The 13,015-nt window shown below is 36.8% G+C and overlaps 4 protein-coding genes across 4 annotated transcripts; 3 read left to right on the forward strand and 1 right to left on the reverse strand.

Annotated features, from left to right (window-relative positions):
* Positions 1-3,154: 3,154 nt before the first annotated feature.
* Positions 3,155-3,669, reverse strand: LOC119665930 (transmembrane protein 132E-like). Its single transcript, XM_038075190.1, has 2 exons — positions 3,530-3,669; positions 3,155-3,475 (listed from the first exon to the last, which is right to left on the reverse strand). Exons 1-2 carry the CDS (start codon positions 3,659-3,661, stop codon positions 3,266-3,268), a joined length of 342 nt encoding a protein of 113 aa, XP_037931118.1. The 5' UTR covers positions 3,662-3,669; the 3' UTR covers positions 3,155-3,265.
* A 1,595-nt stretch (positions 3,670-5,264) lies between these two features.
* On the forward strand, positions 5,265-6,653 carry LOC119667388. Its single transcript, XM_038076677.1, has one exon. The coding sequence runs from the start codon at positions 5,265-5,267 to the stop codon at positions 6,651-6,653; it is 1,389 nt and encodes a 462-aa protein (XP_037932605.1).
* Positions 6,654-8,522: 1,869 nt separating this feature from the next.
* LOC119667389 lies at positions 8,523-10,856 on the forward strand. Its single transcript, XM_038076678.1, has 2 exons — positions 8,523-9,035; positions 9,096-10,856. Exons 1-2 carry the CDS (start codon positions 8,523-8,525, stop codon positions 10,854-10,856), a joined length of 2,274 nt encoding a protein of 757 aa, XP_037932606.1.
* Positions 10,857-11,366: 510 nt separating this feature from the next.
* LOC119667390 lies at positions 11,367-12,404 on the forward strand. Its single transcript, XM_038076680.1, has one exon. The coding sequence runs from the start codon at positions 11,367-11,369 to the stop codon at positions 12,402-12,404; it is 1,038 nt and encodes a 345-aa protein (XP_037932608.1).
* The last annotated feature ends 611 nt before the right edge of the window (positions 12,405-13,015 follow it).

A 13,015-nucleotide genomic window follows, 5' to 3' on the forward strand; every position in this document is an offset into this window, starting at 1 on the left:
AAGAAACCCTACAGGGAGGAGGCGTTTTTGCATGACTAATGTCAGCTGAGAATATTAAAGTTACGGTGCAGGGAGTCGGATCCCCAGTACCAGCGGTAGATGTCGAGCGAGAGGGGCACCTGGGCGAGCGACTCTTCCTTCTGGATGGCAGAAAGGTGTTAAGGTTGTTGGTTGCGGCAACAAGAAGTCTTTGGATTTCTTTACGCGAACAATCGATAGTCTTGGCACACTCTGGCAGGGAGCTTAACTCGAAGTAGTTCCTCGCTCTCAGCTCCCTGTACGCCCGATTGTATCCCTGTGGGTCCCACCTCCGGTTCCGGAGAAGGACGTCATATTGAAACTCATCGAACGACAAAATAAGGCGCTGAAAACATCTGAATGGCAGATAGTGAATATGGCTGTCTGTAAAAGCGGAACAGGTAGTGACATACTAATCGCTGTGGATCAAGCGTCTCTATCCATTTTAAAAAAGGAAGGAACCATCAAATTCGGGCTAGGTTCTCTTAAGGTTCGGGTGCCAGGTGACAGGCCTCAAACCAGCAGAGGAAAGGCTGAAGGTAGTGCAAATTAATCTGCACCACTCCACCCTAGCCTCGCTCGACCTGATTAAGTACCTCGCGGAGCGTGATGTGGACGTGGCAATTGTCCAAGAACCATGGCTTGTCAAAGGCAAAGTCGCCGGACTTGGACTGAGTGGGTATCATCTCTACACTTCACATACACAAGGTAAGATTAGAACCTGTATAGTTGCAAAGAAAAGTCTTAATATTTTTCCCTTAACTTCTTACAGCCATGGAGATCTCACAGCGGTAGTATGTGAACAAAGGCACAGGCCTAGCCCGCTGCTAACGTCCGCATACTTTCCGTACGATGAAGAAGAACCACCACCAGCAGCCTTTCGAGCACTGTCTGCATATGCAGGATCACGAGGATTGTTTCTGGTAGCTGGTTGCGATGCAAATGGACATCACGAACTCTGGGGTAGCAGTGATACCAACAGCAGGGGTGATGGTTCAAGATGCTTAAGGGATGGATATATACCTAAAGCTTGGCAGGAGGTTAGGGTGCTCTCCACGAAGCGGTTGGTACTATTGAAAGAACACTCCAACTAAAGGAGTACACCCTGGCTGGATTCCTTGACATCGAGGGAGCTTTCAATAAAGCAATGGCTTAGGGGTGAATCCTACTAAGACAGAGCTTGTCCTGTTCACACGGAAAACTAAAATACCTACTTTCACCTTACCCAGATTGGATGGCATTACACTGACTCTGACTGACCTCGGAAGCCAAGTATCTTGGCGTCGTCCTTGATTCCAAACAAAATTGGAGACTAGCTGCATACTATGTCTGCAAAAAGACCTTTTGGAAGAGTTGGGGATTGTCATCGTACGTAGTATACGGAATGACGATCATCAGGCCTATCATGGGCCTGATCTATGGGTCTCTGGTCTGGTGGCAGGCGTTGGAAAAAATGCAATTTTGCCCGCATCGGAAAAACACAGAGATTGGCTTGCTTAGGTATCGCCGGAGCAATCAATAGTACGCCTCAAGACGGTTTAAATGTAATACTACATCTCTTACCACTGTGGGTGTTCATTCAAGGCTTTGCTGCCAAAAATGCTCTTAGGCTTCGGGAGTCTAAGATGTGGAAACCAGCTAACTACGGACACCGTACAATTTTAAAGGAGATTAGGAGGGGTCAGGGATCAGTCTAGGCAGATCTAGACTCCACTACAGACTACATGACACCAACACTAGATTTCTATACCAGAATTCCCACTCTTTATCCAACCAGAGATAGCTGGGAGCTTGGATGTGTGACAGGTAACTCTGAAGTTACTATCTACACAGATGGCTCAAAGATGGAGGGCGGTACGGGAGCAGGCATCTTCTCAAAAGATATGAGGATAAGGCAGTCCTACCGACTCCCTGATACTTGCAGCGTCTTTCAGGCTGAGCTATATGCTATTGAAAAAGCGGCTAAACTTATACAACAAAGTACAATTCGTCCATCGAATATCACGATTTTTGTAGATAGTCAGGCCGCTTTGAAAGCAATTGAATCTAAAACAGTTAAATCCAAGATTGAATTAAAATGTCGCGCCTCACTGATGAGCATCAAACATCACAAGGTCTCTCTTTGCTGGATTCCTGGGCATAGCAATATCGAAGGGAATGAACTAGCAGATGAGATGGCTAGAAGAGATTCTGCAATGCATACAAGAGAGGCCGACCTCACAATACACACACCAATGTGTGAGCTGTTTAGGATAATAGAGGAAATCACCAAAACGGTGACAGACAACTTATGGACTAACCGCGAAGACTGTGAGGTCGCCAGAACCTTATGGCCGAGGTTGGATAAAAATAAAACGAAAAGCCTTTTAAGCTTCAGCAAACCAGCAATTCGTGTGCTTACTGGAGTACTAACGGGGCACTGTGCCATTGCACCTATGCTCCAACGGTGGCGAGTTCCAACAAGTGGTTTATGCAGGAGTTGCCAAGATGAAGATGAAATAGAATCTATCAACCACTTTCTCTGTCTCTGTCCAGGACTTCAGAGAAGGCGACTTCAATGTCTCGGAGATCGCTTTTTCACTGGCTTGGATAAGATAACGAAAGTAAACTTATCGGATCTCCTCAACTTCATCTTGAAAACCAAATGGTTTAAAAAGGATTATAAAGGTTAGCAACTCGCCTCTCCCGGCAAAACTTTTTGAGGGCATCACAATGGGCAATATATGCCTCCGAGTGGAAGTGCTGACAATTGGCAGCACGCGCCTTCCGAACCTAACCTAACCTACTCCTTAGCTTGTTCCGATTGCTTTTTCGTCGCTTTTTTTACAGCGAAGAAATGTAATAAGCGCTGTTATTTCGCTGGTGTTGTAGTAATGTTGTTATTAATCTTATTATTATTCTTTTCTTGTTATTGATCAAGAAAACACAACATTTTGCTGAAATGTTTTTTTTTGTTTATTGATTTTATGTGGATAGCAATTTTTGTAAGAAAATTGTATTTTACAAATATAACAACTCTTATAAGACATAAAAATTTAGAAATTCAACCAATAACAGAAAGAAACAATAGCATTTTATAAATAATATACAAAAATTTCTGACTATTATTCCTTAAGTTTTTAGAAAATAAATTATTGAGTATGAGCTATTTGGCAAATATGCTATAAGTACAAAAGTGACGATTCAAATTTTAAGATTTTTTAAAAATAAGCTTCAAAATAACTATTTTTAGATGCTTTAAAAACACTTACGCATAATGACTGTCATCTATTACTTTCCAACCTTTTATTTGGGAAAGTCTAATATCTTCTACATAAACTTCAAGTGGAAACTCTGGCATCCAAACAATAAATTTCGCCAAACCAATATATGTGCCATATTTAACAATAACCGATGCATTTGAGGAACCTCTAATCTCAGAACCATCCACATATACAGAGCTGCACGATGAAGAAACCTTAAAAATATTAAAATGTTTAACTAAAACTAATTTAAAAACACACATATGTACCTTTATAACACTTTCATCTTCCGCAAAACATGAACTTTGTAATGTTACATCAGCTACTTTTCCAGCTTGAGACACGATAAAGACTTTCATAGCTTGTGCTACTTGTCGACCTGTTAGGACTGCTGTGTTCATTAATTCCCAGTTCTGAAATTTTGTTTTCAATATATTTAAGTAAATTATTTAGAATAATTTTATTATTTTTTTTATAATTCTTTATGATTCAAATTTGCTACTGATCACTTATTTATTTTTTAGTGAAAGAAATTCGAACATAATTTTCAAGAAAAGGTTTGCGTTTTAGTTGCTAAACAATCAAATTTAATGCTTATCTTTATAATATTGGTCCATTTTCCTTTTCAAGCAGAGCAATATAAAATGCACTTTGTGTGGTTAGTTTTTATTGTTATAAATTCACAGACAATATTTTTGTCATTGGCGTAGGTAATAACTGAAGGCTAAAACACATTGACGTGGCGACAAAATATGCAAGCGTCATAATGTGCATCAAGTTTAAAAGGTTTTGTTTTTATGATATTTGCTTCTCTATTAGTGACATGCAATAAAAAGAAAAAGGCCTAAATAATTTTTAAATGCCTATACAATTCCTTTATATCATTAAAAATAGTTGTGAATTTGAATTTTTATAGAACTTATTTATTAACTTGCTGAAACAAATAGCTTGAATAAAATATTTTATATTTGCGGGTGGACATATCCCAAACCTACCAAAATTGGCTAGAAAAGACATATGTTTCCTTAGTTTTGTCTCTCCCATATTGAAAAATATGACATAGGCAAAATTTATTGGTACAATATATGTTGCGCATATAAACTAACCTAACAGAATTTAACTAAGAATCTATAAAATTAAATCTATAAAATACTATTAATGTATATTATAAAATTTGTAAGGATTTTATTGCACACCTAAAAATCTAGTGGCTAAATTGAACACCCAACTCATTCCGTTATTCGAAATTTAAAAGTAACACAAAAAAGTAAGACACGTGTACAACTAAATATAAGTGTTAAATCTCCTTAAAGTAAAATCTTGGTTGTCATATCTACATAAAAGACTTCATCTACTTAACGTTGTCAAACACTATTAATCAGCTGTTTGGCAACAAAAGGAGAATGAAGTAAGCTTTAAGCTTGATTAGGGACATGAGAGCAGCTTCTGTGTTGGGTTTAAACTAAAAGACTTCCTCTTTTTGGTTGAACAGTGATACGAGTAACAACATTTCATAATAGCACATTTAACAATAAATTTCCAAAATACCTGAAAATAAATAAAGACACATAAAATACAGATAAAATATTTGAAGTTATTTTTTTTATTTCAAATTTGATTATTGAGGCAAACTACGAGTTTAAGTGCTCGGCAGTTTTACAATTAATAAAATACAAAATATATCATCCAACGCGTGCACGTGCGTGTTGGAAGCTTGATATAACCACTTGGAAATTACTAAGAACAAACGCGTTCTTAACATTTTACTTAATATAACCATTTGGAATTTACTAAGAACAAACGCGTTCTTATCATTTTGGTGACCCCGACGTGATTGTAGCATTAACAGGATCATCACTTGGTGCGTAATCTACGGCAGCTAAGAACTTGGTGCATGTACACATAACGTTATTGCATTAAGATACGTGATCAAAAGTATTCAGTCAAAATTCATCTGGTACCAACTGTTAATTTCATACAGGTATTCATTTTTCACGTAAAAAAATGGCAACCATTGAAGGAGATAAGAAACAAGAAGGGAACAAGCCTGTGTCGACCGAAGACAAAACCGTGACAAAACCGTTACGGAATCAAAGGGCGCTGATTCGCGTCATTGAAAAGACCATGAAGGAAATAGAATCAACATTTGAAGAACCACAACAAGAAGTGGTTTACAGGACAAGTCAGGCACAGCTGGAAAATTATCTTAGCAAGTTAGAACAAAACAATGATATAATATGGAACTCCACCACTGCAGACACGGTAAAGGACTACAGTTGGGAAGCGTTTTTTGAAATAGAAAGAAAACTACACAATAAATTGATGTTAATAAAATCAAAGCTAAAATTGTTAAATTCTAGTGATGGTATCTCAGAAAATACAGTAACATTGCAATCAGTAAAATTGCCACAAATTACGCTTCCAAGTTTTGACGGAAACCCATTAATGTGGGTACAATTTCGCGATTTGTTTTTACAGCTCATTGACGAGCAACCATTTAAACCAATGCAAAAAATGTTTTATTTAACCACCAATTTAATCGGTGAACCGAAAAATCTAATCAAACATTTGCCAGCTTCAACAGAAAATTATGCCACAGCATGGCAAATTCTAAGATCTCGATACGACAATAAACGTCTACTCATCACAGCGTTACTCAACAAGTTGTTAAGCCAATCGTCTTTAACTGCGGAAACTTCATCAGGTTTAAAATCGCTGCATGATGTCACTAAGGAGTGCATTTTGGGCTTAAAGGCACAGGGTATTCTAATAGAACAATGGGATGCAATATTGGTGCACCTCACTTTAAAGAAATTAGATAGAGGAACTCAAACAGCATTTGAACAATCTCTAAAGGATAATCGTTCACTCGTGTCGTTTGAAGAACTTCTACAGTTTATTGAAAGCCGATTTCAGTCACTGGAGGCTTTCGGCAGAGGATTCAACGTAAAGGTCTTAAACACATCGAGAGTAGTTGCTGCAACAAACGAAGGATCAAATTACGAAAAACTATGTCCAGCATGCAAGAATGACCGTCACCCATTGTACACGTGCAAGTCATTCATACAAGAACTTCCCACTAAAAGACTTCAGTTAGTTAAACAAATGCGGTTGTGCATTAATTGTTTAAAGTTTGGCCATTTTGCAAGAGAATGCTCGTCAGGCAATTGTAAAATATGCAATAAAAAACACAATTCTCTTTTACATCTGGAAGATGCAACATGCACTAACCCAAATAAAATAACAAATTCGAGTAAGTCAATAAGCCTGATCTCCAATTATAACAATTACAACAAGGGTTATGTTGTATTGGGAACAGCACGCGTAATAATACGAAGCAATAAAGGCATCAAGGTTGAATGTAGAGCATTAGCTGTGTTTCAGCAAACATGATCCGCTCAATTTTACATGCAAAACAAAAACAATGGGGTGAACCAGCAATTGATCTGGTTCACTTTCTGGTTCAATGTGGAATGTATGTAAAAGATAAAAGTGGAACGTATTTTAATGCAAATGAGGTTGGCAATGCGATGCAATGGTGCAGTAAAATTATAAACAAATCTACATTTATATTTATTTATTATTGATTTTATTTATTTATTATTTATTTTATGTACTTATTTATTTAATATGTCATTATTATTTATTTCTTTGTTTGAAGTAATACTTTAATTATTACTATTACTATAAATTAAAATTATTAAAATTAATTAAAATTATTACTTTAATTATTTACGTTTTATTATTATTAAAAAAGTGTTGTTTGATAATTTGTTAAAATCAATTAATTTGAAATGAATATATAAACATTAAGTTGAATACATTTATTTAATTTAAAAGGAAACAAGCTCTTCAACATACACGTTTATAAAAAAAACCATTGCAAACTGCTTGCAAGTTTAAGCCATAGTCATGCTTTCTTTTGAAATAAGCCTAATTGCTATGGTGAGGTGCATTTATTTTACCATGTATGCTGTCAATCACGAACGGAAATTTTGCAATTGATATAAGCTAAACACTAGTTCTTTCAATTATTCTCCATACAGAAGCTTTTGATATGCCAAAACAAATATCAAATTCGCGAAAAGTATTTATATTTGTCATATACCACAAAAATATGTAAATTTCCTTCATTGCTCTCGTTCAATTGTGACCACCACGGTTATTTTGTATTTGCTGATTGGATTTTATTAACAAATCTATTAATATACATTAAGACTGAAAAGTTTTCGGAAATTCTCATTTAAAATTCGCGCGCTGTATATTTTTCGATATTTTAAGTTTATGTAGTTTGGCAGCACTGTCCTTAATTACTATGCCAAAAATGAGCTCGATCTGTCAGACAGTTCGTTTACGGCAGCTGTTGAAACCAGTTCACCTCAGTAGTGCGTTGCGAAATGTCTTCGACGGTCGTACGACCGTCCTGGAAGGCTTTGTACCACTCATAAACTTGAGTTTTCGATAAAACTGATTCCCCATAAGCCTTTTGTAGCATTCGCAACGATTCTGCACACGAAATTTCGTTCGAAACACAAAATTTGATGCAAACTCTTTGTTCAATATTTTTTTCCATTGTTTTTTTCGCAACGCCCTACTGAGGTGAACTGGTTTCAACAGCTGCCGTAAACGAACTGTCTGACAGATCGCGCTCATTTTTGGCATAGTAATTAAGGACAGTGCTGCCAAACTACATAAACTTAAAATATCGAAAAATATACAGCGCGCGAATTTTAAATGAGAATTTCCGAAAACTTTTCGGTCTTAATGTATGAAACATAATTAATATATAGCAATTGTATTTTTTATGCGCAAATACCAATCAAATAATCTTTAACGGAAGAATTATTGATCGTTTCCATAAAATTTCCACTATATCCATGCTGATGCACTTCATCCCTTGCGCTTAATACACTTGGACTAGTGTTTAAAAAGAAAATAGAGGAGTCAGTTTTGCTCGATAATTCTAATAAAATCTGCAATTTCCATTTATTTACTATAGAATTAAATTGAAGTTTTTAAGTAAATACTAAATAAAAACTTACATTTCATACTTTAGACATTTCAACAGATTTTATTTATTTTCCATTTTTTAGATTTTTTGTATTCAAAATTTTCTCACTTATTTTTTTAGCGCCAAAATTATTCACAAAAATCAAAAAATTTTGTACACAAACCCAACTGTCGTATTTCATGCGTTGCCAATTATTTTCAAACGTGATCCGTATCGTTTCAGCAAAGATGATTCAGATCATTGAGCGGATCATGTTTGCTGAAACACAGCTATTATTAGACTCCGGTTCACAAGTAAATCTTGTAACGGAAAGACTCATCAAAAAACTAGGAGAAAATCCAATGAACTTATCCGCATGCATCGAAGGTATTGGACAAAGGAAACAAAATGCTCAAAGGCGAGTAAATTTGGGTTTTAGTTACAAAATCAATGAATATGCCGCAAGAGTGGAAGCGTACGTGTTACCAAGTATCGTGTCTGATCAACCAAGCATGCAGCTCGACATTTCAAATTGGGACATACCGAGCAATATTAAGTTGGCTGATCCTTGCTTTCACCAAAAGGGTAATATTGATCTCTTACTGGGGGCAGAATTTTCACATGAACTGCTGTCGATCGGACAGATTAAAATTGGCAATAATCTTCCAATATTGCAAAATACGTTACTGGGCTGGATTGTGATAGGAAAAATAACTGACAACAATTTAGGTGTGCAGATGCAAACATGCGGCATTTGCTCGGACGATGAAGAACAAATAGAAAAGGTGATAGAGAAATTTTGACAACTCGATGAAGCATCACCTACAAACAAAAACTTAACTCAGCAAGAAGAGTTGTGCGAATCGCATTTTATAAACAATGTACAAAAAACCAACCATGGTCGATTTATTGTGAGATTACCGTTTCAACAAAATCCATCAATTCTCGGAGATTCTCAAAACACAGCGATAAACCGATTTTATGCCCTAGAAAGAAGATTAAGCAAAGATGAAGCAGTCTGGAAGCAGTATGTAGAATTTATGGATGAGTACGAAAAGTTGGCCCACATGAGCAAAATTCATATCGAGGACATCACATCACATTATTTGATCCCACATCATTGTGTAATTCGACCTACCAGTAGTTCAACAAAATTGAGAGTAGTGTTTGATGCATCGTGCAAGACCAGCAACGGGTTATCATTAAATGACATATTGTTAACAGGCCCAAAAATTCAGAGTGACTTGTTTTCCATTTTACTCCGTTTCAGATGCCCCAGATTTGCATTTTGCACAGATATTGAAAAGATGTATAGACAAATCCTTATACATCCAAATGATAGAAAATACCAAATCATTGCGTGGAGAAGATCGCCTAACGACCCATTGCAGTTTTACCAATTAAATACAGTAACTTATAGCACAAGGTCAGCGCCATATCTGGCTACGAAGTGTTTGCAGCAACTAGCAAAAGACAAATCAACTAAATACCCGCTTGGAGCCTTAGCAATTATAAATGATTTTTATGTGGACGATTGTCTTAGTGGATCAGATAGTCTTGACACAGCTTTAGAAATACAACGTCAACTTCACGATTTATTGGAATCAGCTGGTTTTAAATTGCGAAAATGGTGTGCTAATAATCCTTTGCTGCTTCAAGACATAGCAAAAGAGGACCAAGAGGTCGATTTAGATTTCAGCAATGAAGACCAAGCATCAGTTAAAACATTAGGATTATCGTGGCAACCAAAGCGTGACAAATTCAGCATAAGGATCGATTTAACCCCATCTAAGCGAATAACAAAAAGATCGATAACTTCTAGTTTAGCAAAAACATTCGATCCCCTGGGTATTTTGGGTCCAGTGTTAGTAACAGCAAAAATACTAATTCAAGATCTGTGGCAACTCAACTTATCATGGGACGAAGCTGTGCCGAGTGAAGTACATACCAGATGGATTAATGTCTGTGACGAGTTAAGGTCATGGCACCATTTTCAGATAGATAGGCATATTTTTGGACAGCAGATTGCTTCATCGGTGCAACTCCATGCATTTTGTGACGCTTCCGAAAAGGCTTATGGAGCAGCTATATACATTCGAGCAACACTGAAAGATGGACGCTTGATCAATCGACTGCTATGCTCTAAATCTCGGGTCGCCCCAATCAAAAAGCAAACCATTCCACGCTTAGAATTGTGCGCTGCTCTTCTAGGAGCCACATTAATGAATAGGGTAAAGGGCGATTTAAATCATAAGACAGAATCATATTACTGGACTGATTCTGAAATTGTACTCTACTGGATTAATTCATTGCCAGCAAAACATCAACAATTTGTAGCAAACAGGACTGCGGCAATTCAAGACTTATCCGCACCAAGTCAGTGGCGACATGTAAGTTCAAGACTAAACCCAGCAGATGCCTTATCACGCGGCATCAAACCATCTCAATTGCAAACTCATAATTTATGGTTCTATGGTCCTATGTTTCTACATGGTCGTGAAGATATGTGGCCAGAAGAATTTAATAAAGCCCTATGCAATCAGCCAGACAACGCCGAGTTAAAAAAAAACTTCGCAGAAAGTGATGCTAACAGCAACCGAAGATGATACTGAATGGATATACAAGGTAAACCACAGAAATTCTTTTAACACATTGCTTCACATTGTTGGTTATGTGCTACGGTTCATAAGGCGTAGTAAGCGACTTCAATTTAATAATCATACCAATGAATTACATCCGGAAGAGTTAGAAGAATCACTTAGGTACATCGTGAAATGCATTAAGGCTGCTGAATTCAAGGAAGAGGTAATTGATTTAAAGCATCGCAAACTGGTGAAAGCATCAAGCTCGTTAGCTGCATTGACGCCGTTTTTAGATAAATATGATATCGTTCGCGTCGGAGGAAGATTAGACGCATCAAATCTAACATATAATGCTAAACATCAAATGCTCCTCCCATACAATGACTGCATAGTTAAGCTATTAATGAAGAAAATTCATTATTGGCAGCGACACGGCAAAAATTTTGGCCGATCAAGGGGAAGGTAATGGCACGGTCCATCGTGCAACACTGTATTCGTTGTACAAGGTGTAGACCTGTAACTTTCAATCAAATCATGGGAAATCTTCCACATGCTCGAGTCCATCCAAGTAGACCATTTCTTAACACGGGAGTCGATTTTTGTGGACCAATTTGGGTACACTACAAAGTAAGAGGAAAGCGACCGCACAAGGCATATATTGCTGTTTTCTGTTGTTTTGCCACCAAGGCAGTACATTTGGAGCTGGTAAGTGACCTAACTACCGACGCATTTATTGGATCAGTTAAACGTTTTGTTGCGAGGCGTGGGCATTGCCAAAATCTATTTTGTGACAATGCAACTAATTTTGTTGGAGCCAATAACAAACTGAATGAACTAGTAGAACTAATTTACTCAAAAAAATCAGGAGAAGTAATTGAAAGAGCGTGCAGCAAAAAAGGTATTAAATTTAACTTCATTCCTCCTCGTACGCTCCACTTCGGAGGACTCTGGGAAGCAGCAGTGAAGTCGGCGAAACATTTACTTGTGCGCAGCGTTGCCACAGAATCCTTAACGTACGAAGAGTTAGAAACAGTTGTTATTGAAATAGAGGCGATTTTGAATTCAAGACCGATTACTCCAATGTCGAATGATCCAAATGACTTTGAAGCACTTACGCCAGGCCACTTTCTAATTGGTGAAGCTCTTACAGCACCAGCAAGTACAACCTCACCAAATTTAAAGACATCATTACTAACGAGGTGGAAATTGGTGTCCCACATAAAACATGAATTCTGGAGACGGTGGAACTCTGAATATCTAAATGAGCTACAATACCGACATAAATGGCGAGAAGAATGCAAAAATTTGCAAGAAAACACTTTAGTCATCATGAAGGATGGAAATTTACCTCCTCTTCAGTGGGCATTGGGTCGAGTAACCAACATACATAAGGGTACTGACGGAATGGTACGTGTGGTCGATGTTAAAACAGCATCAGGTATTGTGAGACGTGCCATACATAATTTGGCTCCACTTTTTTCTGAAACCAACGACAGTGAAGATGACAAGATACCACCAATACAACCAAAAGAAGCAACAAAGCAACAACTGACATCGGTTATCATCGGTTAGTAGTATCAATCATTTCGGACGCAATTCGAAGGTATCCAAACGATCGAGCAACTGCTGATCTCACACCAAAAATCTGGGGAAGACAAAACATGATGTAAAATTTTTAAATAATATAAGTACACAGTTATCTGATGAGGCGTCCAGCGATGTACTTCAATCTATGATTCATCAACGTAATATTTAATATGGCTTAAATTCACTTATAAATTTAAATTTAAATTTTATAAATACATTGAAAATTTTTGAATTACTAACCAATAAATTAATTGTAACTAATTGAAATTATTAAAATTCACATATGAAACTTTTAATTGTTCTTAAACTTAATAACAAAAAATGTTAACAATGCTTTTTAATGCTTCTATTTTGACAGTTGAAAATCATGTGCAATTTAAGATGTAAACAAGCAAAAAAAACAACACAGAAGCTAGCTCTCATGACCTAGATCAACTTGTTTATTTAAAATTAAGGTGCAGTTATGCCATATCAATTGCAGGCATGCATTTTATCGTACTTTTAGTTAAATTATTCAAATTATTCAAATAATTCAACGCGGGGGAGGATGTTAAATCTCCTTAAAGTAAAATCTTGGTTGTCATATCTACATAAAA

This window comes from Teleopsis dalmanni, chromosome 1, assembly GCF_002237135.1.
Source record: "Teleopsis dalmanni isolate 2A chromosome 1, ASM223713v2, whole genome shotgun sequence".
Classification (NCBI taxonomy): Eukaryota; Metazoa; Arthropoda; class Insecta; order Diptera; family Diopsidae; genus Teleopsis; species Teleopsis dalmanni.